Source organism: Sebastes fasciatus, chromosome 7 (genome assembly GCF_043250625.1).
Source record: "Sebastes fasciatus isolate fSebFas1 chromosome 7, fSebFas1.pri, whole genome shotgun sequence".
In the NCBI taxonomy this organism is placed as follows: Eukaryota; Metazoa; Chordata; class Actinopteri; order Perciformes; family Sebastidae; genus Sebastes; species Sebastes fasciatus.
Window position 1 is genome coordinate 28,208,900 of NC_133801.1, and position 25,702 is coordinate 28,234,601.

Below are 25,702 nucleotides of genomic sequence, written 5' to 3' on the forward strand. Positions count from 1 at the left end.
TTATCTCAGGTCACAGCCTTGTGTGTTTGCATACCGTAACCATCAAGCCTTGAGGTCGGGTTCAGGTGCTGTTGATCTTTATCTTTTTACAACGGCTGGGTCGTTGAAGGAAGAACGTTAGGGCGTCTTTATTTTCATAAATGAGAATAAGTGAAATGTGCTTGACTTGGTGCCTGGGTCTAAATCAGTACAGATTGCCAAGCTTTATTGCTGAGGTTTTACTGTGAAGACACAAGTCACTGCTGTCTGCCGTAGCCTCAGATTCAAGCCATATGTTTAGCTGATGAGATGTCTACATCAATTCTTGTGACTGTCAGCAGATCAGGTTGATTTGTAATACTCATCCTTCTTCCCGAGTGTGAAACATTTTCACAGCACAGTTAGCATTAGTCTGCAGAGAGTTCCTGAGTCTGCTTGCCTTTTTCCCTGAGGTGCATCTTCAGTTCAACCTGTTTTGTCCTGCAGGCCAACCTGAACGACTCTCACAACCAGATGGTGGTCCACTGGGCGGGAGAGAAGAGCAATGTCATCGTGGCCTTGGCTCGAGACAGCGCAGGAGCCACCGGGCCCAAAACCAGCTCTGTAAGTACACCTGAACACATCCATGCATAATATATATCTATATATAGGAAAACTAAAACTAGCACATAGCCATGGCCTTTTTATATGCTGTTATAACCTCACATGGTATTTATGGTATCCCATCAGTATTACCCCCGACCCCTCCCTTTTCTGTTTAATCTTAGTCACTCATTTGCTTCAATAAAGCAGCAGTGCAGCAGAAGGTGTGTGTGTTCACACTTGTCTAACATGTTTCTCATGTTTCTGGTGTTGCTATGATTGTTGAGCCACAGATTAAGTCCACCATCTGCTACATTAACACACACACATATACACACACACACACACACACACTTCAAAAAAGCTGAAACATAGCATTTCTCTTTGCCTGTGTCTGTTTCGACTCACATGGGCTGCTGTGCAACTCATCAGCGTTCAGAGCTTGCCTGAAAAACAGGAAGTTAAGAGACGTACACTCAGGTTCCATAAACAAAAATACAAAAAATCCAAGATTTGATCAAAAATAGTAGGGCTTTCAATATTTAATCGTGGTTAATGGCACGATTGTCCATAGTTAATTGCACATTTTTTATCTGTTCAAAATGTACCTTGAAGGGAGATTTGTCAAGTATATAATACCCTTATCAACATGGGAGTGGGCAAATATGCTGATTTATGCAAATATATGTATAAATGTATTATTGGAAATCAATTAACAACACAAAACAATGACAAATATTGTCCAGAAACCCTCACAGGTACATCCCCAAAAGAGGATGTGGTCATGCGAGCCTACTCTGGATGACGTATTGCCGGTCTGATGTGTAGAATTTAGCACCTTTTAATTACAGTAGCTGAGAAAATTATACATGTGACATTAGAGCAGGTGAAATCAGCGGTTGCCCACTTAAATTTTCATTTGCTAAGCTTGTTAGAACACAGTTAATTATGTAATTAAAACGGAGGTGCTTGCGATTTGAAAAATGCACTCTTCAAATCACAATTTTGACATAAAAACGAATAATCGTTCAGCCCCAATCTACATGCCATAATCCAGAGCCATGTTTTTTTGTACAGTTATCACAGACCACGAGGTGCAGTCGTCGATTACTCCCTATTCCCCTTTTTGTCTCCAGGTCTACGTATCCTACGACTACGGGACCACTTTCACACTCGTCTCAGAGAAGTTCCAGCTCTCAGGGGTTAAGGCCAAGGAAGGCAGCAAGCAGGTCATCTCCCAGTTCTACCACAGCCCTGCAGACAACAGGAGGGTAAGTAGCTGCTCCCGGGCAATGAGTAACTACACCGCTGAAGGTGAAGTTATGAAAACGAGGTGAAACGCACAGCAGAGGAGTCTCTGTAGACAAGACGGGAATCATGTCAACTGCATGGTACATTACTGCTAAACTTAAAGGTCCCATATGCTCATGTTCAGGTTCATACTTGTATTTTGTGTTTCTAATAGAGCATGTTTACCTGGTTTAATGTTCAAAAAATACATTATTTTCCTCATACTGTCTGCCTGAATATACCTGTATTCGCCCTCTGTCTGAAACGCTCCGTTTTAGTGCATTTCAATGGAATTGCAACGGAATTGCATTGCTAGGCAACAGTTTGGGTCCATGTTTACTTTCTGTCAGCTGATGTTATTTACATCCACTGCAACAGGAAATAAATTGGGACATATTTAGAATGTTTATGTTTAAAAATGTGTAATGGTCTAAATATTGTATATTTGTGACATCACAAATGGACAGAAATCCTAACGGCTTGTTTCAAACGTACAATTTCTGAATACGGGCTGTGTGTATTTCTCCGTATATTGAGCGTTTTGATAGTTTAATAGTATTTATAAAGCACTTAAACCTGCTTTATAATATAAAAGATATATAATATATTATATATATATTATGAGACCTTTTAAAGAAAAGGTGGCCGATGCCTTCCAGTGAACCTCATGGGCTGTGTTTCATTATTTTGCTGCATCACCATTACCTACTAAGGGTGTAAGAAAATATTGAATATCGCGATATTATGTTTTGTGATACTATATCGATTCTCAAAAAGCCCCATTACCTGCAGGATTTCATATTTCACCAATTGGTTGCTGTGTGCCAGAACAGCAGAGAAAACAGCAGTGAACATAAAAAGCTAAGTCCCTGTCTGTGGAGAATGCACATGGTTTCACAGGGCTGACAATGTGTCAGGGGTCATTTGTCTGGCTCAGGTGGGTTCAGCATGAGATGGAGCGCAGCAAAGGAGGGTGAGGGAGTGGATAAGAGGAAGTAAACAGAGACGAAGTGGATGGTGCTGTGCAAATATAGGTTAGGTCAATATAGGTTAGGCAGAGAGAACAAAGAGTGGGATCTTTTCCGTGTTTCTGCATAATATCAGAAAGCACCAGGAGTCCCATAATCAAGTGAACGGAGCTTCACTATGTCTGCTGGTAGACACAAAACTCTGAGTAAAGAGTCAGAGGTTATTGACACCTTTGCAATCCAGACTTTTAGAAGAATGTAACAAGCTGTATCATCTTTTAATCACTTCTAAATCAAACTTACTTTAATTAAAAGTGTATTTCTTCCCCCCTTATTTTCATCTTGTGCTACATCTTATCTTATCTTCTAAAGTGTTTTTTTTTCTTTTTTCTGTGATGTGTCCCAATGCGTATGAAACTAGATGTACACAGATACCTGTACTTGTTTTGAGGCCAGTGCCGGTCTAACATACACGTTCTTTGTATCAGTCAAGTGAGTCAGAGTCAAGAGATATGGCCTGAAATGTGTCTAGTCACACAATAGTTTCAAAACTAATCAGATATAACTCTGGTTCTCTTTGTATTGAACATTTTCCTCATCCATAATGTAACTTTGTCAGCATATGTCAAGATGAGGATGTAACGTTAATAGGGCTGTCAATCAATTCAAATATTAATCACGATTAATCACACATTTTTTATCCTTTCAAAATGTACCTTAAAGGGAAGATTTGTCAAGTATTAAATACTCTTATCAACATGGGAGTGGGCAAATATGCTTGCTGTATGCAAATGTATGTATATATTTATTATTATAAATCAATTAACAACACAAAACAATGACAAATATTGTCCAGAAACCCTCAGAGGTACTGCATTTAGCATAAAAAACATGCTCAAATCATAACATGCAAACTGCAGCCCAACAGGCAACAACAGCTGTCAGTGTGTCAGTGTGCTGACTTGACTATGACTTGCCCCAAACTGCATGTGATTATCATAAAGTGGGCATGTCTGTAAAGGGGAGACTCGTGGGTACCCATAGAACCCATTTTCATTCACATATCATGAGGTCAGAGGTCAAGGGACCCCTTTGAAAATGGCCATGCCAGTTTTTCCTCGGCAACATTTTTGCGTAGGTTTGGAGCGTTTGGAGCCTCCTTCCCGACAAGCTAGTATGACATTGGTTGGTACCAATGGATTCCTTAGGTTTTGTAATTTCATACGTCTTCACTCTAGCTTTAAAACTGAGCCCACTACAACCTCTGAAAGATTGATTGCATTAAAGAAATTAGTATAGTATAGTAAATTATTTACTGCCTTATTATCTCGTTAACTTTGACAGCTCTAAACCTTACTATATTTACTTGAATTAGTACATTCTGACAAGACCAAAAGTCAATTCCATGACGCTGTTGAGTCCAGTCTGAGGTCAAAAAGTGGTAGCGGTCATGCCAAAAATAAGTCATTAAACAAGAACTTCACAAGGATGATAAGAGATAAGGAAATCACAGGAGTTTACAGTAAACATAGCTTCTCAATGCAAAGAAAATAATTAATTGGTTCAATGTATTTGAGGACAGTTGAACAGTTAATGCCTTTGCAATTACTTTCTTTATTGCTATATAGAAAATGAACCAATCCTCAATAAAAAAACAAAAAAAAACTACTTTTAGAATATTGAAAATATAGATGTAGGTTTAGTTGTCACCGAGCACAGAGTGCTAAAAATAGATCTTTTGAGGAAAGTAACTGCTTCTGGATGCATTTGCTTCTTGGTACATAGTTATTATTCACCACACTGCACCCTCCTCTGAACACTTAAACAGTCTCTGTTCCCAGTGGTACTGAATTAGCAGAGCTCCACTATACATTAGTGATCTGGCACCTCGGCTTTCCACCGCAACGCTGCACTCCGATATCACCGAAGCACCCGAGAAACACTGACGCAGACATTTGCTTCAGTAACTTGTGTTTTCTGCACTTGATGGACGTTAATGGAGCAGTCATACACTGTGACAGAATTTTACCCCATGAAAGGAATAACTACTGTATATTCAAAAGCACTGATTTGATCATTTACTTACTACTTGTCTGGATTTCAGATTTAAATTTGCACATTAAATTTTGTTAAACAAACATCCTGTTATCATTCTGAAAGGATTTAAAGGAGCACTCCACCACTTTCACACATAAAGCTTGGTTTACTTAAATTACTTGTCATTGTTAATACTAGGCTGTGGAAAAAGTTGTGTGAAAATAACTCTAATGTCATAGTGATGTCATCAGGGTTATCTCAGTTTGGGCTCGGAGACGACAAATTTATAACAGAAAGCTTGAGTTGTGGCGTTTGAAGGACATTGGTGTTAACCAGACATGAAAACTTGAACAAAAACATGCTATCGAGTTGAATAATGGGAAATGTAGGATCCAATGTTTTTGCAGTTTAAAGGTACAATGTGTAGGAATTTGGCAGCATCTAGTGGTGTGATTTAGGGATGTGACGGTGAGGAAATTTTCCCACCGGTTAATAAACACCGGTGTTACCGATTACACCGGACATTTTACAAGAAAAGCTGACGGTCAATATATGTAGCGCGCTTACTTTGATCTTTAACGTCGGGTGGCTGTGTGTCTGGCCTCTCCGGTCCAGCTTTCGCTGCGGGAGCAGCACACACCACCTATGACCGCTCTGTCCTCCGCACTGTGATGGTCTCATTAACGTTATGGTTCTCTTATAGTATTGGGTTTAAATCTGAAGTATTGCCAAATAGGCTCTTTTGCTTTTCGCTTTGCATAAAAGTATATATTTGTTTTAAGAATATTTTTTATATTATGTCTCATAAATTGTTGCAGCAATTTTTGGGTTGATACCATTTGTTACACACATTTGGTGTTAAATTTAACCATTTTTTCCCACTCGAGAATCAATAAAAATGACCAATAATCCCTCGAAAATACCAAGACACCAAGACCTTGAGGAACACCATAGAAAAAGCCATGTTGTGATTTAGTATCAAAAACTTTTGACATTTTGGAGATTTCTGCAAGAATTGCATTTTTCGGCGATTGGATGGTGAGCACTTCTGTTGTGTAAACTCCTCAGAAACCCCCTTATTGTCAATGTAGCTTGGAAAGCCATCCATCCTCTAAATGCTCTAGGTCTCTAGTTTGTGGCTGTAAAGCTTCATGAGGCTGTGATTATCCTAGAGGTCACCACAGGTCTTTTTATACAGTGAGGTCAAATAAAAAAAGAAACGGTCTCACGACAGTGAAATGGCTACTATGGGGACTAACATCATCACACATGAATACAGTTGGGCTCACTGGATCCACAAGAGTCTCAGCTTTAGAGTCAATTTATGTAATTCCAAGACTGTTTAGGGACCCCAGTATGCAGAAATATGCAAAATAAACCATTTTAGAATAGGCGAAAAAAATAAAACATTTCTACTGCATGCATAAAACTGCATGTAATTATCATAAAATGGGCATATCTGTAAAGGTGAGTCTCGTGGGTACCAATAGAACCCATTTTCATTCACATATCTTGAGGTCAGAGATCAAGGGACCCCTTTAAAAATGACCATGCCAGTTTTTTACTCGAAAATTTTGCCTACAATTGGAGCGTTATTTAGCCACGATCCCGACAGACTACCATGACATGGTTGCTACCAATTCCTTAAGTGTTCTAGTTTCACATGATATCTGTACCTTCATTCTAGCTTGAACCTGCTATACATCCTCTGAAAGACAGTAAAGTTGGCGCGGGTTTCAGAGGGTTAAAGAATTGCAAAACATATTCAGTGGAGAGTTTTACTTTAATGTCAGTAATCATTTGTGGATAACGGGCTACAAAATCCTGCAAGTGGGTGTAATAATTTTAAGGCAGTGTCTTTATTTCTTCTCTTAGTGTATCATGTGTCATTAGTGCAGCTATACTGCTCCCTGCTCACACAGAATTGAGTGGTTATTGGGAATACAGTGACACAGCACATGAAAGCGAGCTGAGAATAGTGGGATTAGCACAGTACCATTACATAATCAAACTTTGTAAGTGGGCTGGGAAAAGCATGTGTTGACGGAGCACTTAACATGTAAGACTCTTTGCATTTCTGAATTAGAATTTGTCTAAATTAGCTTAGACGTCATATTTCTGTCTCAAATAACGTCTAGCTTTTGTGCTGAAATGTCTATTTTCTTCTTCTTCTTCAGTACCTTTTTGTGGACTCCACCAACAACTACCTGTGGAACACCTATGACTTCTGTAAGAGCGTCGAGGGCTTCTCCCTGCCCTTCAAACCGACAGACCTGCTGCTCCACAGCAGAAGATCCAACCTGGTGCTCGGCTACGACAACTCTCACCCAAACAAACAGGTAAAGACTCCACCTGCAGCGCCAGTTTTATCTTCACGGGATGCAGTGACAATCACTGTTGTCTAATCATTATCGTCGTTTTATGATCCAGTCTCAAGAAAGACAAAGGCATAAAAAACGATTTGAAGAGTGACTGCGTGAAAGCTGCGCTGCCTTTTTGCTTTTTAGTCACTTCTTGTAGATAGAGAGGCTCCGTACATAAAATCATGGTGTTAGTATGGTGGAATATGTTAGTTCCAGTTCATATTCAGGTTTCCATTGACTTAATTTCCTTTTGATCAGTAGAAAAAGACTTCAGTTAAAGATTTGTTGCTCCTATCAAATGATCAGCACTTGTGTTATATAGTACTTCATCTACAGTATGTGGTAAGAGAAGAAACTATTGGTTGATTGTGATTTTCCATGGAAGCTTTTTTTTAGGTTTCCTTGTCTTTAGTTCAAGCACAATAGCGGCAAACGCCTCTCCAGTGTTCTCCTTGTGACATGTGTATGAGCCAAAACGAAGGAATGAGCCTGACCTACATTTTTACAGTACACCATCCCCCTCTTCTTCTTCTTCTTCTCCTCCTCCTCCTCCTCCTCCTCTTCCTCCTCCTCCTCCTCCTCCTCTCTCCCCTCCTGTAGCTGTGGAAATCAGACGACTTTGGGGAGACATGGGTGTTGATCCAAGAGCATGTGAAGACCTACTTTTGGTAAGACAACCGTTGTCTCAGCTCACGACAAGCATATACTGTATGTGGAAAAATGTACCTATACTCTGTGCTGCCTTCAGTGATCCAGTATATGGAGGAAAGAGTAAATACAACCTTCCAGAAAATACCAGTTTACTCAGTATCACTAAAGAAATATGGTTCTAGTGAGCTTTTAATTACTATCAAAATACTGTTTCATATAAGCTTAAATTTGGTAAATTCTGTGATGCTTTATTAATTTATGGCTGCATGGTCATTACATTAGGATCATAGATGACACTGAGCTGGTTGCTAAATATCTGGAGCACAAGGAGTTTCACTTTTACAACAATTCAGCAGGTCAGAGATGCTTACCTCCCTGTTAACATCCACGTTAAGAATAATTCCTGGTCCAAAAAGTATATATATATATATATATATATATATATATATATATATATATATATATATATATATATACACACACCGATCAGCCATAACATTAAGACCACTGACAGGTGAAGTGAATGTATACTGTATATGTCTGTGACTATATATATATATATATATATAAAATGTAAAATACAACCTTGAAAATACATACCAGGGCATAATTATTTGCTTTATTTTTGTTGGTGGCGTATAGATTAAAGTGGCAGTAGGCAGTATATTTTTGTCATTATTGGGCAAAAATTCCATAATAACCTTTCATCATATTGTAATTCAAGTGTTCTGAGAAAAATGGCTCTGTATTCAGCCTTAAAAAAATCTAGACTAGACTTTGACCAATCGCAGGTCATTTCAGAGAGAGAGAGCGTTCCTATTGCTGTGGTCCGGAACTTGGCGTTCCTTCAACAGATTTCACAATGGCTGCCGCGTCACAAACTCTCATTTTATAGCTAAACATTACACTACAGGAGAACATTTGAGGAGAGAAATAGGCATTACAGTAACAGAATATTGATTCATATTCGATCAGCGCTGCCTAGTTTGACCGTTTGTCGGAGTTCACGAGTGATTGACAGTCGGCTCTCATAGACAGCAGACCTCCGATCAGCTCTGACTGCTTGTTTTCCTGGGGTCTGTGAAATCTTGCAGAGGCCATTAGGAGCACCGGAGGACACCGGAGGACTCAGAGTTACATGATCTTTTTCAGATTACCTGTCTCATTTTCTGCTGTCACGATATAGCAACCGTTATATAAAAATAACTTTTTTAAATCACATCTTCAGCTCCAATCTCGCCTACTGCTGCTTTAATGTACTGGCAGCAGTGTGGTGATCATCTTTACAGTACTGATAGACTGTGTTTATCTTTTGGGAAGGGCAAGTGAATTGGAACAGGACCAGACTTGAGGGCTGAAGTGGTTCATGTTTACTTTCACTTTGTCAGGTTCTTTCTAGCCCCTTTCACACATCCTGTTCAAAGCAGGACTGTTACGCCATTATTCCACCTCGCCTTTATTTACAGTATAATAGGTACGGAGGTGAACACAGAATCTCTGTGTAAAAGGGCTCCAGTGTGTGTATGTGGGGGTGTATGAGCTGTTAACAGTGGCCCTACTACTACTTCTCATGGCACCGAAAACTGAAGTATCAACAAATGATCATGTATTTGAATTATCTGAATGTCTGCGTGTCTCAACACAGAGGACAGTAACTTAGCAACAGGAGGATGAGTTGGACAAGTTCAGATAAGTCAGGGTTTATTTCACAACAATGACCCGCTAGCTGTACATTATCCCGCTTATTACACGGCTACCTACTTAAGAAATCAATAATTTGACACAAAAACGGTCCGCCAGAGTCCCGCATCAGAACTGCGCCCATCATCATTATCATATGTAATTTTATATCACGGTAACGTTATGTATCACAATACAGTGATTGTTCTGTAAATTCAATGAAGAAATGGTTCAAATGGTGAAATGGTAAAAGTCACGCAAATTTGTATTTAAGATTATACCAAAAGAACTTTTGACTTTTCCTGCTAGATTCGCTCGTCTATCATTTAAAAAAGCTGACAAAACCAAACAAAACAAACCACAGTGCGCAGAAGTCTGGTAAACATGTAACCAGAGTTGTTCTTCCTCATCATGTAACCAGAGTTGTTCTTCCTCATCTTGGGTAGGGATGCCTCCTCCTGCTCTGTATTTACAACTTTATTGTCAATCTACCTTGGAAAGACATCCATCCTCTGAATGCTCTAGGTCTCTAGTTTGTGGCTGTAAAGCTTCATGAGGCTGTGATTATCCTAGAGGTCACCACAGGTCATTTTATACAGTGAGTCTCACAGTCTCAATACAATGAAATGGCTAGTATGGGGACTAACATCATCACACATGAATACAATTGGGCTCATTGGATCCACAAGAGTCTCAGCTTTACAGTGATACTAATTCATGTAATTCCAAGACTGTTTAGGGACCCCAGTATGCAGAAATATTCAAACACACCATTTTAGAATAGGCGAAAATAACGCATTTATACTGCCAAAATATACTAAATAAATACTATAATAAATGAATATACCAAAAATTGCATGGGATTAGCATACAAATGGACATGTCTGTAAAGGGGAGACTTATGGGTACCAATAGACCCCCTTTTCATTCAAATAACTTGAGGTCAAAGGTCAAGGGACCCATTTGGAAATGGCCATGCCAGTTTGGAGCGTTATTTGACCTTGCTTACAAGCTAGCATGACATGGTTGTTACCAATGGATTAGGTTTTCTAGTTTCATATATCTGTAGCTTCACTCTTCACTAGCTCTAAAACTGAACCTGCTACAGCCTCTGAAAGACGGTAAAGTCGGTCGGGATCGTCTGTGATCCAGCGGGTCTCAGGGGGTTAAAGTCTTTTCGATTGCACTGTTGCCACCAGCCAGACAATGCATTTAGTGATTGCATATCCCTTTTCCGTGCCAAGTGCTGTTACTTTAAATTTAAATGAAAGCAGTTGGCAGTGCTTAGGACTCTAGAAAACAAGGGCTGAGGGAAAATGAGGAAGCAGCACTGAGCAACACCATCAGACAACCACTCTGGTGTCTGCTAGCTGCTAAATGAGTATTCAGATGAATAAATGTCTCCAACCACCTCCTTTTCTATGCATCTCCTGCTGTCTGAGTGGGCGCTAGATGGAGACACCTTTAGACAGATCACATGTAGCTGGGTTGGTTGCCCTCACCGCTGCTCCTTGGTGAGGCTAAATTACTCTTTCGTCTGTGAACGGGATTCTGTCACTGATGAAAAGATAACACACGCACATTGTGCCTGCACACACCCACCGTCAAACTTCACCTAGATCATGTTCACTTTATTTGCAGAGCTGAAAGGCATTTGAATACTGATGCAGTGGAAATACAGGAAGCATTTTTTTTTTAAATATGATAACATCGACGACAACAACAACACTTCCTCATTCTTTGAAAACAAAGCTTATCAAAATGTATCCAGGGAAAATTTTTTGGACTGAAATTCATATTCAGATGTTTATATGTGTGTTGGTAATGAAAAACAGATCAGGTAAATGGATTAAAACGTCCTAAATGAGAGTTTCAGCTACATTTTAATCACTTAAAGCAGCAATAGGCGAGATTGGAGCAAGTATGATTAAAAAAAAGTTATTTTTATAAAACGGTCACTATATTCTGAGAGTAGCACTTAAGACAGGTAATCTGAAAAAAAATCACTCGTCACAGAATTTTTAGTTTTGTCATCCTACGTTCATAGATTTCCTAACTATTTAACCATTGATGGCATTAAGCAGTCAGACAATAAGATCTGATAAAGTCTGTTAAACCTACACCACTGCAGTGGTACACCAGCCAAGAGTAACTGCAAATTATCTGAGGACAAAGGCAGCACAAGTAAAGATTGATCCTAAACTCTCCCCCCCTGCGGCTCCATCCAATTTGGGTCTAATCCTGTTTGTTCTGGCTTTAACAAAGGGGGTTTGGTTGTGCTGCAGATCAGTCTTAAGGCATTGAAAGCCAAAAAGACTAGAGTCTGACTCTGAGCCTGCTGCTGGATGCGTTTAAAACCAACCCAATCTGATGGGTCGGTCACCCAACCAACTCCTAATCCTCTGATCTCACTGCTAGGAGACAGACTGAGTAAAATCCTCTGTGCATACACTGAGAAGTACAATCTCTATATCCATAAGGATTACAGACACTGCTACAAATCCTGCAGACAGAGAGATTTTAAATGCATTGAGAGAAACAAAGGGAACATGGGGAAAAAAAAGATGAGGCAGAGGGGGAAGGTTAACAAGAAAACATGGACTGCTCAAGAAAGGGGAAAAAGCAAATATCCCTGTCTTGTGAAGGCTTTTTTGTTTTGTAAAACAGACCAATTGACATGTTGACTATAAGGACTGCTGCTTTTGATTAAAAACCCTCAAACTACCATACAAATGTGTGTGGGAGGGGGGGGGGGGGGGGGGGGGGGGGAAATCTGTCTGTAATGATATGATCATATTCAATCAAATAAATCTGCAGTTTATTGGCTGAATCTTGTCACTGTGATCTATTGGGTGCCCTGTTGCCCTATAAGTAAACTAGCCTTAAAGGTAAGGCTATTTGCTGACTTTGTAAAATGAAACTGCCTTACTTACTAAGTTACCCTGTGACGTTACCTTGTGACGTTACAAGGTGACCTTACCCTGTGAAGTTACCCTGTGAAGTTACCCTGTGGCGTTACCTTGTGGCGTTACCTTGTGGCGTTACCTTGTGGCGTTACCTTGTGGCGTTACCTTGTGGCGTTACCTTGTGACGTTACCTTGTGACGTTACCTTGTGACGTTACAAGGTGACTTGGGCTGTTACCTTGTGGCGTTACCTTGTGGCGTTACCTTGTGGCGTTACCTTGTGGCGTTACCTTTTGACGTTACCTTGTGACGTACCTTGTGACGTTACCTTGGGCTGTGACCTTGTGGCGTTACCTTGTGACGTTACCTTGTGACGTTACCTTGTGACGTTACCTTGTGACTTGGGCTGTTACCTTGTGGCGTTACCTTGTGGCGTTACCTTGTGGCGTTACCTTGTGGCGTTACCTTTTGGCGTTACCTTGTGACGTTACCTTGTGACGTTACCTTGTGACGTTACCTTGTGACGTTACCTTGTGACGTTACCTTGTGACGTTACCTTGTGGCGTTACCTTGTGGCGTTACCTTGTGACGTTACCTTGTGACGTTACCTTGTGGCGTTACCTTTTGGCGTTACCTTGTGACGTTACCTTGTGACGTTACCTTGTGACGTTACCTTGTGACGTTACCTTGTGACTTGGGCTGTTACCTTGTGGCGTTACCTTGTGGCGTTACCTTGTGGCGTTACCTTGTGGCGTTACCTTGTGGCGTTACCTTTTGACGTTACCTTGTGACGTACCTTGTGACGTTACCTTGGGCTGTGACCTTGTGGCGTTACCTTGTGACGTTACCTTGTGACGTTACCTTGTGACGTTACCTTGTGACTTGGGCTGTTACCTTGTGGCGTTACCTTGTGGCGTTACCTTGTGGCGTTACCTTGTGGCGTTACCTTGTGGCGTTACCTTTTGGCGTTACCTTTTGGCGTTACCTTGTGACGTTACCTTGTGACGTTACCTTGTGACGTACCTTGTGGCGTTACCTTTTGACGTTACCTTGTGACGTACCTTGTGGCGTTACCTTGTGGCGTTACCTTGTGGCGTTACCTTTTGGCGTTACCTTGTGACGTTACCTTGTGACGTTACCTTGTGACGTACCTTGTGGCGTTACCTTTTGACGTTACCTTGTGACGTACCTTGTGGCGTTACCTTGTGGCGTTACCTTGTGGCGTTACCTTGTGGCGTTACCTTTTGACGTTACCTTGTGACGTACCTTGTGACGTTACCTTGGGCTGTGACCTTGTGGCGTTACCTTGTGACGTTACCTTGTGACGTTACCTTGTGACTTGGGCTGTTACCTTGTGGCGTTACCTTGTGGCGTTACCTTGTGGCGTTACCTTGTGGCGTTACCTTTTGGCGTTACCTTGTGACGTTACCTTGTGACGTTACCTTGTGACGTTACCTTGTGACTTGGGCTGTTACCTTGTGGCGTTACCTTGTGACGTTACCTTGTGACGTTACCTTGTGACGTTACCTTGTGACTTGGGCTGTTACCTTGTGGCGTTACCTTGTGGCGTTACCTTGTGGCGTTACCTTTTGGCGTTACCTTGTGACGTTACCTTGTGACGTTACCTTGTGACGTTACCTTGTGACGTTACCTTGTGACGTTACCTTGTGACGTTACCTTGTGACTTGGGCTGTTACCTTGTGGCGTTACCTTGTGGCGTTACCTTGTGGCGTTACCTTTTGGCGTTACCTTTTGGCGTTACCTTGTGACGTTACCTTGTGACGTTACCTTGTGACGTACCTTGTGACGTTACCTTGGGCTGTGACCTTGTGGCGTTACCTTGTGACGTTACCTTGTGACGTTACCTTGTGACTTGGGCTGTTACCTTGTGGCGTTACCTTGTGGCGTTACCTTGTGGCGTTACCTTGTGGCGTTACCTTTTGGCGTTACCTTGTGACGTTACCTTGTGACGTTACCTTGTGACGTTACCTTGTGACTTGGGCTGTTACCTTGTGGCGTTACCTTGTGGCGTTACCTTGTGGCGTTACCTTGTGGCGTTACCTTGTGGCGTTACCTTTTGGCGTTACCTTGTGACGTTACCTTGTGACGTACCTTGTGACTTTACCTTGGGCTGTGACCTTGTGGCGTTACCTTGTGGTGTTACCCTGTGATGTTACCTTGTGACTTGGGCTGTTACCTTGTGACGTTACCTTGCGACGTTACCTTGCGACGTTACCTTGCGACGTTACCTTGCGATGTTACCTTGCGATGTTACCTTGTGACTTGGGCTGCTACCTTGTGACTTGGGCTGTTACCTTGTGACGTTACCTTGTGACGTTACCTTGTGACTTGGGCTGTTACCTTGTGGCGTTAGCTTGTGGCGTTACATTGCCATGTTACCTTTTCACTTCAGTGGGGCAACATGGGCTCTGTGAAGGAACCAAACAACATTAATTTTACAATGTAGTTTAGGAATACACTGTGTGGGTTGCGTTTAAAATAATTAGTATTATGTATTTGTTAAATCAAATTTGAACAGTAACAGCCTTATTGACTAACTACTATATGAATATTTAATAGGGCCTGAAGTGTTCACCTCAACTATTATGGCTCGTTTCATTGTAAATTTCTGTGTCATTGCATTTGAGTAGCAAATGAAAGTTTGGCCCGAAAATAGTCACATTTATTAAAACCGTCGCTGTTGACAGTTCAATCTAAAAAGAGTGGTATTTTCCTTCAAAAACATTTCTGGGAAACTCCAGTCGAATGACAAACAGAACTGGCAGAAAATGAGAAACTGCCAAAACAAGGGAGGAAGGGTGTTTAGGAAGGGTTTAGAAGGGGCAGAGATCCATTCAAAGGAAGGGACAGAGACAGACCGCGAATAGCCCTCCATGCACTCTCAGCCCAGACAGTGTCCATCAGTTGAACAGGGACCTTTGAAAGAATGCCACAGAGGCAGAGCCGAGCCGAGACACTGCTCTCTCTGTTTAGCTCTCGAGACCCCGGAGGAAAACACACTGATTTGGAAGGCAGACGATAAGACCCAGTGAACCTCCTTCATTCATTCTGGCTGACTCTTCGTGCCACGGTTTCGGAACACCCTTGGTGTTCACAAATAGTTTGACCGTGCTGATATTTTCCGTTTGAACATGCTGACAGTCTGTATTTAGTGCTGACATTTATTATCTTGAAATGTTGCCATTGTTTATAGCAAAAAAAAAAAGGATTATTTGTGCGAAAAGCCTCAGAAACAGCTCAGTCAATGCCAGAATAAGTCAGTCATTTTAGGTGATGAACTTGAGATGTTTTTCAGAGATGGTGAGTAAAGTTCTCCACGCTGGACTGATAATCGTAAATGAGACATCTAAAGGAAATCACCCTGGATAGCAGGATATGCTGGATACCATTGCATGGCAAACCTAGATAAAGATATTTTCCTCTGTGTGCAGTTTAAGTTCACATTCCCTTCATGTCTGGGAACTGTGAGGGGAAAAAAAACACTCTTGAGAAAAACTTACCACAGGGGGTACATGCAAACTTCTCACAGAAGGAACAGGAGTGCGATTCAACCCCTGAGCCGTCTTGCTGTGAAGTGACGGTGCTAACCACTGAACCACCTTGTGGCCCTTTGGGAAATATCAATAACAGTGTTGGAAATAAACTTCTTTTTCCCATTAGCCAAAGTGACTTTGGCAAAGTCGGTGGCAGTGTGCACCTTTTAAAGTTGGTTTGCGAATGCGATTTGCCAATAAACACGAAGGAGAAGAAGAAGAACCTTCCTCTGATTGGTCGAGAAGATACAGGAGGAGACATAGCTAACTTTTAGCTAACTTTTAGCTGACAGCATCCGCATCAAGCCCCCAGGAAGAGCGCCGGGTTTTGAAGCAAGTTTTACATAGTGGCCAAACGGTGGCATTACAACTTCCGTGTCCGTCATGCAATGCCATTGGGCCCAAAAAGACTTTTTCCCATAGACTTACATTTGGAAAAAGAGCTTTCTGTAAATCAGTAACTTTGACAGACCAAGTATAAATAAATTTTTTGAATAAACTGTGTGAACATATTGTCTTTCAAAGCAGTATTGAATTATCGTCCAGCCGTAACCTCAATAAAAAGACAAAATAAACAGCAATATTTATCATTAATTGGCAGCTACAGAGAAACCCTTTTGTGATGAGACATATAAAATGTTCATAAAATGCAGGCCCACAAAGACGGAACAGGAATCCCCCATTTTGACGTTGAGAAGTAGGTTTCAGTAGATGGGATGCGTGGAGGAGGGGGGTGTTGAAATTTGGATGTAGGCCTACTGCACAGACTTAAGTGTGTATACTATATGTAAGTTATGTTTTGCCATCCATAAAGACTATATATGTTATTTCAGGAAGAACTGGATAACAAAATGCTTCTCCCATTTTCATCCTTCCTCCCTCACATGCCCACCCCTCTGGACTTCCTTCCCTCCAATCTACCCCGCCAATCCACCCTCTGTCCCCCTCCTGTTCCTTTCCTCCCGCTCTTTTCTCCCCCATCACAGGGGCGTGGAGCCTTACGACCCCCCCACCACAGTGCTGGTCCAGAGACACGAGCCCCAGGGTGTCTCCACTATACTCAGCAGCACAGACTTCTTCCAGAGCGAACAGAACCGCACGGTGATCCTGGAGCAGGTCGACAGCTTCCAGCTCCGAGACAAGTACCTGTTCGCCACCACCACACGGGTAAGAGAGCTGGGGGAGGGGCAGCTGAACTCTCAATGGTTTGAACATGTCTGGTTAATGAACTCATTTTGGTTAATCTTGGCAGGGTGAGGTGTCTGGCCATTGTGTTATCTTTGAGCTCAAGACATGGAACTTTTTTCTAGCACATAAAAGTTGTATTGCCTAAAGGTGGTAAATGTGAGCTCAAACAATTAGTTGAATATTGATTACTCAACAGACAGATTATTACTTTTAAATACTCATGTTTTTTCCAGTTTTGTATCATTGTAAATGGAGTAAGTTTGGCTTTATGGACTGTTTGGAGCTGCATTTTGGGATTCGGGAATATGTATATTACTCATTTTGGCGGGCAAGCCAAATATATATATATATATATATATATACGTACATATTCCATATTCCATATTACTCTTCTACTCTGGACTGCAGCATCAACATTCAGGAAAGTTTCTCAGAGGCTGCCGCTGCAGTGTGAGCAGGCAGCAGCTTGACAGCTCTTCAAAAGTCGAAGCCAAAACGTCTGGATCGCCCCCTGGTGGCTTGCTGTTTAGGAAGTGCCTGATTTGATATGCAGCAGAGTTTTCTATGAGCGTATATTAACCTCTTCCACTCTTTGATGACGCCAGCGTCCCCGGCCGGCTTTACTGTCTTTCAGAGGTTATAGCGGGCTCAGTTTTTAAAGCTAGAGTGAAGATAATGGTATCTCATGAAACTAGAAAAACCTAAGAAACCGGTACCAACCACGTCATGCTAGCATGTTGGGAAGGAGGCAAAATATCGCACCGCAGAGGAGGAAAAACTGGCATGGCGATTTTCAAAGGGGTCCTTTGACCTCTGACCTCAAGATAGCTGAATGAAAATGGATTCTCTGTGTCCCCCTGAGTCTCCCCTTTACAGACATGCCCACTTTATAATAATCACATGCGATTTGGGGCTAAAACAATGCAGTTGTTTTGCATGCAGTATAAATGTGTTACTTTTGCCTATTCTAAAAATGGTTTCTTCATACTGGGGTCCCTAAACAGTCTTGGATTTACATAAATTAGGTATCACTGTAAAGATGAGACTCTTACTCTTAATCGTATTCACTGTTTCTGATGGAACGAGGTTGGTCCAGTGGGGCGTTTGTCAGAAAAGAGAAGAACTACATTCCTCATGTTGTCTGTTGTTTCCCCATGGTTAAATAAATATCACTCCCCACTAAACGTCTTTATTTAAACTGTGCCAGACATCAATAGATAGAAATATAATATAACAGATGCCAATAGCCATTTCCTACTGTGCACCTGCACACATTTTTAAAAGCCTACATTGTATTATAGTTGAAAGCACTGTAGTGAGCAGCCAGTTTCCCACCTCAGCATAATGTGCTGAGTATAACAGACGTTAGATAGATCAATATTTGGCTGGCGGCAATGTGAAGCGCTGTACGCTTGTCATTGTAAGTCTCCAGTGTTTGTGTAGAAGAAGCCTCAGTTAGGCAGCAGACAAACAGACAGCGGAGCAGATGGTGAATATGATTTGGATCTCATGTCCTCCCTTGTTTCACAGGCTGCCACGGACACATTTTGCTTTCCACCGCGTCACGTGTCGGCGTGGGCCGACAGCAGCCTTTCGCTGCAGTGTTTCAGAAACAGTTCATTGTAAAGAGAGGTCGGCTGTGAAGGATCCGTCTGATATGATAATTGATATCACACGGTTCATCATACGAAGTTAATGCATCTAGCTGTGCTTCAAATCTCGATGCTGTGACTACTCATCTCCGCTTCGGCTGAAGATTGATATTTCTCCACATAATAATTTTCAGTGCAATACGATGCTAAATATGCAATGATTTGAATGACTGAATCTGCTATGACTGTGTCGCTATCTCAGGGCCCAATCGGGCAAGTGATAAAACAGAATTAAACTAGGGCTGTCAAAGTTGGCGCAATAATAACGCGTTAACGCAAATTTGTTTTAACGCCACTAATTTCTTTAACGCTTTAACGCAACTTCCGATTTTTAGGTTGTAGCGGCCTCAGTTTTAAAGCTATACTGCCATACTAAAGCTTGTCAGGAAGGAGGTTAAATTGCGCTCCAAACTTACGCTAAATTTTGGCGAGGGAAAACTGGCTTGGCCATTTTCAAAGGGGTCTTTTGACCTCTGACCTCAAGATATGTGAATGAAAATGGGTTCTATGGGTACCCACGAGTCTCTCCTTTATGCCCACTTTATGATAATCACATGCAGTTTTGGGGCAAGTCATAGTCAAGTCAGCACACTGACACACTGACAGCTGCTGTTGCCTGTTGGGCTGCAGTTTGTCATGTTATGATTTGAGCATATTGAGCCTATGCTAATCATTGTGAATCTACACATATATAACTACAGTATAATATGTTGTCATAGAAGGGTTAATGTCGAATCATTCTGACAGTGATAGTGATCTGGCCTCTAGAAAGTGCAGGAACAGTCAGCCCGACATTAGACTTTGATACTGAGATATCTTGTTTCTATTTGTATTAGACCAGAACAGACCAGATCAGGGAATTACGGGAAAAACCTGTCAGAAGGAGATTAATCATTATCTCAATTAAGGGTGTGTGTTATGTTGTTTTGATATACTGATGCACTTGAAAATACAAATCAGTTCTTGTGTTGACTGCAGAGACCCAAGGCTCAGATCGTTTATGTAATTAAAGGGTCTTTTGCATCTCCACCAACTTCTCTCTCCTCTGAATCTGATTTTTCACCTACAGCAATACCTGTGAGGGTTTCTGGATAATATTTGTCATTGTTTTATGTTGTTAATTGATTTCCAATAATAAATATATACACATATTTGCATAAAGCAGCATATTTGCCCAGATGTAGCTGCTGAAAAGTAAAAAATAGTGCTGTAGTGGGTTTTTAACTGACTGTCCAATGCAGGAAGTTGAAAAGTTGTGCATCAGCTTAAGTAACAACTTTTCGCAACAGAATATTGTTGCACACTAAATAAACATGTTAATACAGCTTCTTCTTTTGGCACTGGTTTCACTTAATGATGCAGTCAAAGTTCACCACTGTTGTTTGAAGTGATTAGGACATCATCAAAACTGTGCACATTGTCTGAGAAAGACATTCAGATTATAGATCCGATTGGAAGCTACGAAAAAGGTAGCGTTGACCTTGAGTTCAGATTATTTGGTGAAACTATCAACAAGGTTAAGAATGAACCTTTTACACTCAATACAGATCATAATTTGCACTCAATGTAGCAATATCTCCCCAGAACCTCTGTGCTAAATCCAAAAATGTCTGTAGATTGGAGAACAAAACCTTCTCAAATTAGTCTGTGACCTCGTACTGATCCATCTGGGGCTTGCTGACATGGAAAAGACAGAGAGGCTTTGAACACAAGAGGGCAAAATAACACTGCCGACACTTGGCCTGTTTGTTTGGGTTTTCTTCCTGCAGTGTTTCCTCAGAGACGGCCGTTTCATCAGTGGTGCATGTGATGAAGGAAGTCAGCGGGGAACACTTACCATTACTTATATTCAGATAAGCTCTGACAGTTTAATGTTGCAGTTCAAGATGAGAGATGGTTATTGATAAGTGCCTGCGTGCTGTCTGTTAAAACTGCGGTAGGTAGAAATGGAGCAATTATGATGAACAAAAGTTATTTTTAGAAAACGGTTACTATATGCTCCTAATGGCATCTGCAAGAATTCACAGACCGGAGGTAAACAACCAGTTGGAGCTGATCTAGAGTCTGCCATCCAGCCGCCGTCTCTGAGCAGCTGTCAATCACTCAGGAACTCCGACCAAACGGTCAAACTAGACCGTGCTGATCAAATATGAATCAGTATTCTGTTACTGTAATGCCTATTTCTCACCTTAAATGTTTTCAGAATAATCTTGTAGTGTGCTGTTTAGCTGTAAAATAACAAAGTTTGTGACCCGGCAGCCATGTTGAAAACAGTTGAAGAAATGCCAAGCACCGCCCACCAGCCGGAGCACAGCCAATAGGAACGCACTCTCTCTGAAATGACCTGTGATTGTCCAAAGTCTTTCGCCATGGGCTAGATTTTTTTAAGCCTGAAAAACAGAGCCATGAGGAGGTGCAGAAGTCTATTATGAGTCCATTCCACATACACCGTCCTGCTGCTGTAAATACTCAGTTAAGAACCAAGTGTGTGTTAATCCACAATTGAAAATAGCCTCCAACAAATGCATAATCCCCCCAAAAAACATGGCTTTATACAGATCAATTATGAGATTGCTTCTTGAACAGATTTCACGATCAGCAGATGGATTTATTAGCGGTTTAGCTTTCAAAATCATGCTAAAATCACATATCTGCTATTATAAAATCCTGTGGATGATTAATTTGCTTTCACACCACAAACGAACTGCAGCAGCGTCCGCTTGATAGTGGACTGAGACCACGGTCTCGGTTTGGTTGTTTTGGTCCGCACCGCGGTTCGATTTACAGCTTTCACACCAGCCCAAACGAACCATACTAACCAGGCAAACGGACCTGAGTTTGTTTTAGCCGAACCAAACAGGTAAGGTGTGAAAGCACCCTGATATAGTCTGCTTCCAGACCTCTGACTCACCACCTTTAATCTATGATTTTTGTTCAGCACTTTAAATAGGTCTGGTGGTTGTACCCATTTCAGCTAGTTGGAAAAACAGTTGACCAATCAGAACTTTGTTGGCAGGATTAAGAGTAGTCTTCTTTTTCCTATTGGCTGTGCTGCGGCTGGTGGGCGGTGCTCGGTATTTCCTCGACAGATCTCAACATGGCTACCGCGTCACAAACTTTCTAATTTTACAGCTAAACAGTACACTACAAGATGTTTCTGAAAACAATTGAGGAGAGAAATAGGCATTACAGTAACAGAATATTGATTCATATTTGATCAGCGCGGCCTAGTTTGACCATTTGATGGAGTTAGCGAGTGATTGACAGCCGGCTCTCATAGACGGCAGATGGACGGCAGACTCAAGATCAGCTCTGACTGGTTGTTTTCCTCCGGTCTGTGAAATCTTGCAGATGTCATTAGGAGCATCGGAGGACACAGAGGAACATGATTTTTTTCAGATTACCTGTCTCATGTTTTATAAATATATTTTTTTCTAATCATATTTGCTCCAAACTCACCTACTGCTGCTTTAATGGGATTTCATGGGACAGTAATCTATATTGCCTGCCTTGTCCTTTTAAAACGCATATAGAGAGCTTCCCAGTGTTAAACAACAGGGTTTGCTTACAGTGGTTGTCTCTGACCTCCCTACTCCCTGAATATGACCTCCAGAGCTGAACAGAGCTGATGAGACCAGTCAGACAGACCAGTACAGCCCTCAGCACAGCCACTGCCTTTGGGGCTTGTTATGGAAATGGTTTGTGTGCGGAGAGGAATGGAACAGATACAGACTGACGTGTCACAAAGCATCGGCTTTATTAGCCACTCAACGCTCGCAAGTAACTACTGCTAGCAGAGCTATCTGTATCTTCTACGATGCTCATTAGCTATTAAAAGAATGAATCTTCTGTCTAGTGTCAGTTACTTTCTCTCCTCTTCTGTCTTTTGGCTTGCACTAATAGGATTAGATTAATGGAATATCACAAGTGCTTTTGGCAGTGCCAAGCTGCTTAAGCTAATTAAATAGCCAGAAATGGAGAGTTTTTATCTAACAACAGGGATCCTGAGGAATAGAGTGCTAATCAGACCTTAAAGAGCCCAGCCTTTGGTCCCATCGAGGAGACCCGGGGAAGATAACAGGCTTAGTAGATGTAATGGGGAAGTCGATAAGGCCCATTCCTTCGCTTCAGTCCTTCTCATTTAGATCACAGATTCTCTGCAAAGAACGTCTGGGACAGATGGAGAAGAAAACAGGAAGTGGAGATTGGAGAAGGAAAGATTCCTCTCATCAAAGTGCAGCATTCTTTCTAGTGGTTTCTGAAGCTCTTACTTACTTTCAGTTCCTTAAACAATTCAGTTTAGTCAATACCTCAGACTGCTGGAAATTCCCGGCTGCACTGTCCTCTACTGTGTTTTGGTATTTTACAGGAAATTCCAAGAATAGGTACGCTGTTGTTTAGCACTACATATTTCCACATTGACAGTTGCTATTGTCGCTATTCTATTGCTTCTCAATAGAGAAAGTAGTGGTATTATTTATTCCCTCCTTCAAAACCAGTCAGAAGGGTAGTATTGTTTACTTTTTGCAAATTAATCACACATTTATTTTATCTGTTCAAAAAGTACCTTTTTAAAGGGAGAATTGTCAAGTTTTTAATACTCTTAACAACGTAGGAGTGGGCAAATATTTTTGCTTTATGCATATATATATATAATTAGAAATCAATTAACAACACAAAACAATGACAAATATTGTCCAGAAACCCTCACAGGTACTGCATTTAGCATAAAGAAATACTCAAATCATAACATGGCAAACTGCAGCCCAACAGGCAACAACAGCTGTCAGTGTGTTGACTTGACTATGACTTGCCTCAAACTGCATGTGATTATCATAAAGTGGGCATGTCTGTAAAGGGGAGACTCGTGGGTACCCATAGAACCCATTTTTATTCACATATCTTGAGATCAGATGTCAAGGGACCCCTTTGAAAATGGCCATGCCAGTTTTTTCCTCGCCAAAATGTAGCATCACTTTGGAGCGTTATTTAGCCTCCTTCCCGACAAGCTAGTATGCCATACAAAAGAAAATGTGATTAATTTTCAACTAATTTGCATAATTCACACAACCTGTTGTCCTGCTGGAAGTTTTTAAATCTGCCAACTTCAAGGGCAAGGACAACGAGCTGAAAGATGATATGCTCCGTAGAGCTGTGGGAAACTGCAGAGTTGGCTGATAAATCGTTGTGGGTGTGATCACATCATACAAAATTTCATTCATCGTATTACAAGCCCCAAATATTATTTAGAGCAGCTTTAAGTATCAAGTTACTGTCACTGAAACTGAATGTGTTTGCAAGTAGGATTAGTGCATTAATAACAGCTGTATACAATTATCATGATTAACACGCTAACCAATTTCATTATAATGGTGTTACTTGCCACTTTGATATAAATATATATATGCAGGAAAAAGTTTTATTGGTCAAAGAAGTCCTGACTCCCTCGTGCCCCCCAACTTCTGATACCAAACCTTCGGCCTTAGGTGGAACAGTGATATCGTTGACCGGAGATGAAGTGTGCTGGTTGTCACATGCACATTTCTAGACATCTCAAATATTAGGTGATATTAGACTGACTTCATTTTTTATGTTTTATTTTCAAACTGTGGTAGACTCCCTGAAAACTCATCATGTCCCTGAATAAGACTTCTTGAATCTAAATGTAGTTCAGCCCCAAATTTGGGATTAAGCCTGAGAGCAGAGCCACAAATCAGATTTATACACAGCGTTAGTTAGACAGGGTAGAGGAGAAAAGTAAGTGGTATAGTAAAAAAAGCACTATCTTTCAACCATTCTCTCTTAAATTTACCACCATGCTAGACTCCAGGAGGGACGGAGACATCTTAAAGCTGCAGTGGGTAGAAATGGAGCAAATATGATTAAAATTGTTTATTTTTTTATAAATCGGTCACTATATCCTGACAGTAGTGCAGGAGACAGGTAATCTGAAAAAAATCATGTGCCTCGGTGTTCTCCGGTGTTCCTAATGGCATCTGCTCAACGACACCAGAAGCACACGCCCCCTCACCGCAGTTATGTTTACGGTGCTCGCCAACGGGTGAAAGCCAACTCCAGATTCACTCGTTTTGGAACAAGCTTTGTCAGCTTGGTATTTCTCTCTCTCTCTCTCTCTCTCTCTCTCTCGTATATTCCTCTTGGATGCCTGTTTACGATCTGGCACCTGGTCACTATGTTTTTATAGACGCCCAGAAACGTCCTGAACACGGCAAATGAAGGCAGAGGGCAGGACGTCCTCAGATACAGACACTGCCCCCCACTTCTAGTGATGATTGAGAGGGATTATTTTTGTCTATACATTTTTTTTCTCAGGAAAATCCTACCAATTCTGCCTTTTAAAGAACGACAAAAGACGGAAACACTTAACATAAACCATTTACATAAGCACCCGAGAGCCTCTTGACCAGAGAAATTGCAGATATGAGAGAAAAGACGTGTCGGCTTTACGCTGTATTACAAGCCCATCTGAATAACAGCATTCACACATGATGATCTGATAGGATTCAACTGGACAGCAGTTGGGTGAAACACGCAGAAGGCGCTTTTCTCTCGGAGGGTCTGGCTCGTGACATTTCCAGCTTGTTTCGGCGTCAATGCCGGTACCTTTCGTTATAATAAAATGTCAACCTTAAAAAAAGCACATGCGCTCTTCCTCTGGGCCAGTCATTAACAACTGTCCCCTTGTGGCTGTTTACTGTGTGGGAGGCTTTGTGGGTAACAGGAACATATTAAGCATGTACTTGTGTGTTAGTGGAGGGAGGTTTATAGAAATTCTTAAAAGCATATGTTTGTGAATAGCTTGAATGCCAAATACTACAGCGTGGGAGAGAAA

The 25,702-nt window shown here is 41.4% G+C and overlaps 1 protein-coding gene across 2 annotated transcripts in view; it reads left to right on the forward strand.

Moving 5' to 3' along the window:
- Positions 1 to 25,702, forward strand: part of sorl1 (sortilin-related receptor, L(DLR class) A repeats containing) — a 96,025-nt gene that overhangs the window by 17,309 nt on the left and 53,014 nt on the right. For both annotated transcript variants that reach the window (XM_074640088.1, XM_074640087.1), the window contains exons 2-6: positions 466 to 582; positions 1,698 to 1,832; positions 7,034 to 7,195; positions 7,820 to 7,887; positions 16,996 to 17,176. In XM_074640088.1, coding sequence (XP_074496189.1) covers positions 466 to 582; positions 1,698 to 1,832; positions 7,034 to 7,195; positions 7,820 to 7,887; positions 16,996 to 17,176 — 663 coding nt within the window. The remainder of the gene's footprint in view (positions 1 to 465; positions 583 to 1,697; positions 1,833 to 7,033; positions 7,196 to 7,819; positions 7,888 to 16,995; positions 17,177 to 25,702) is intronic.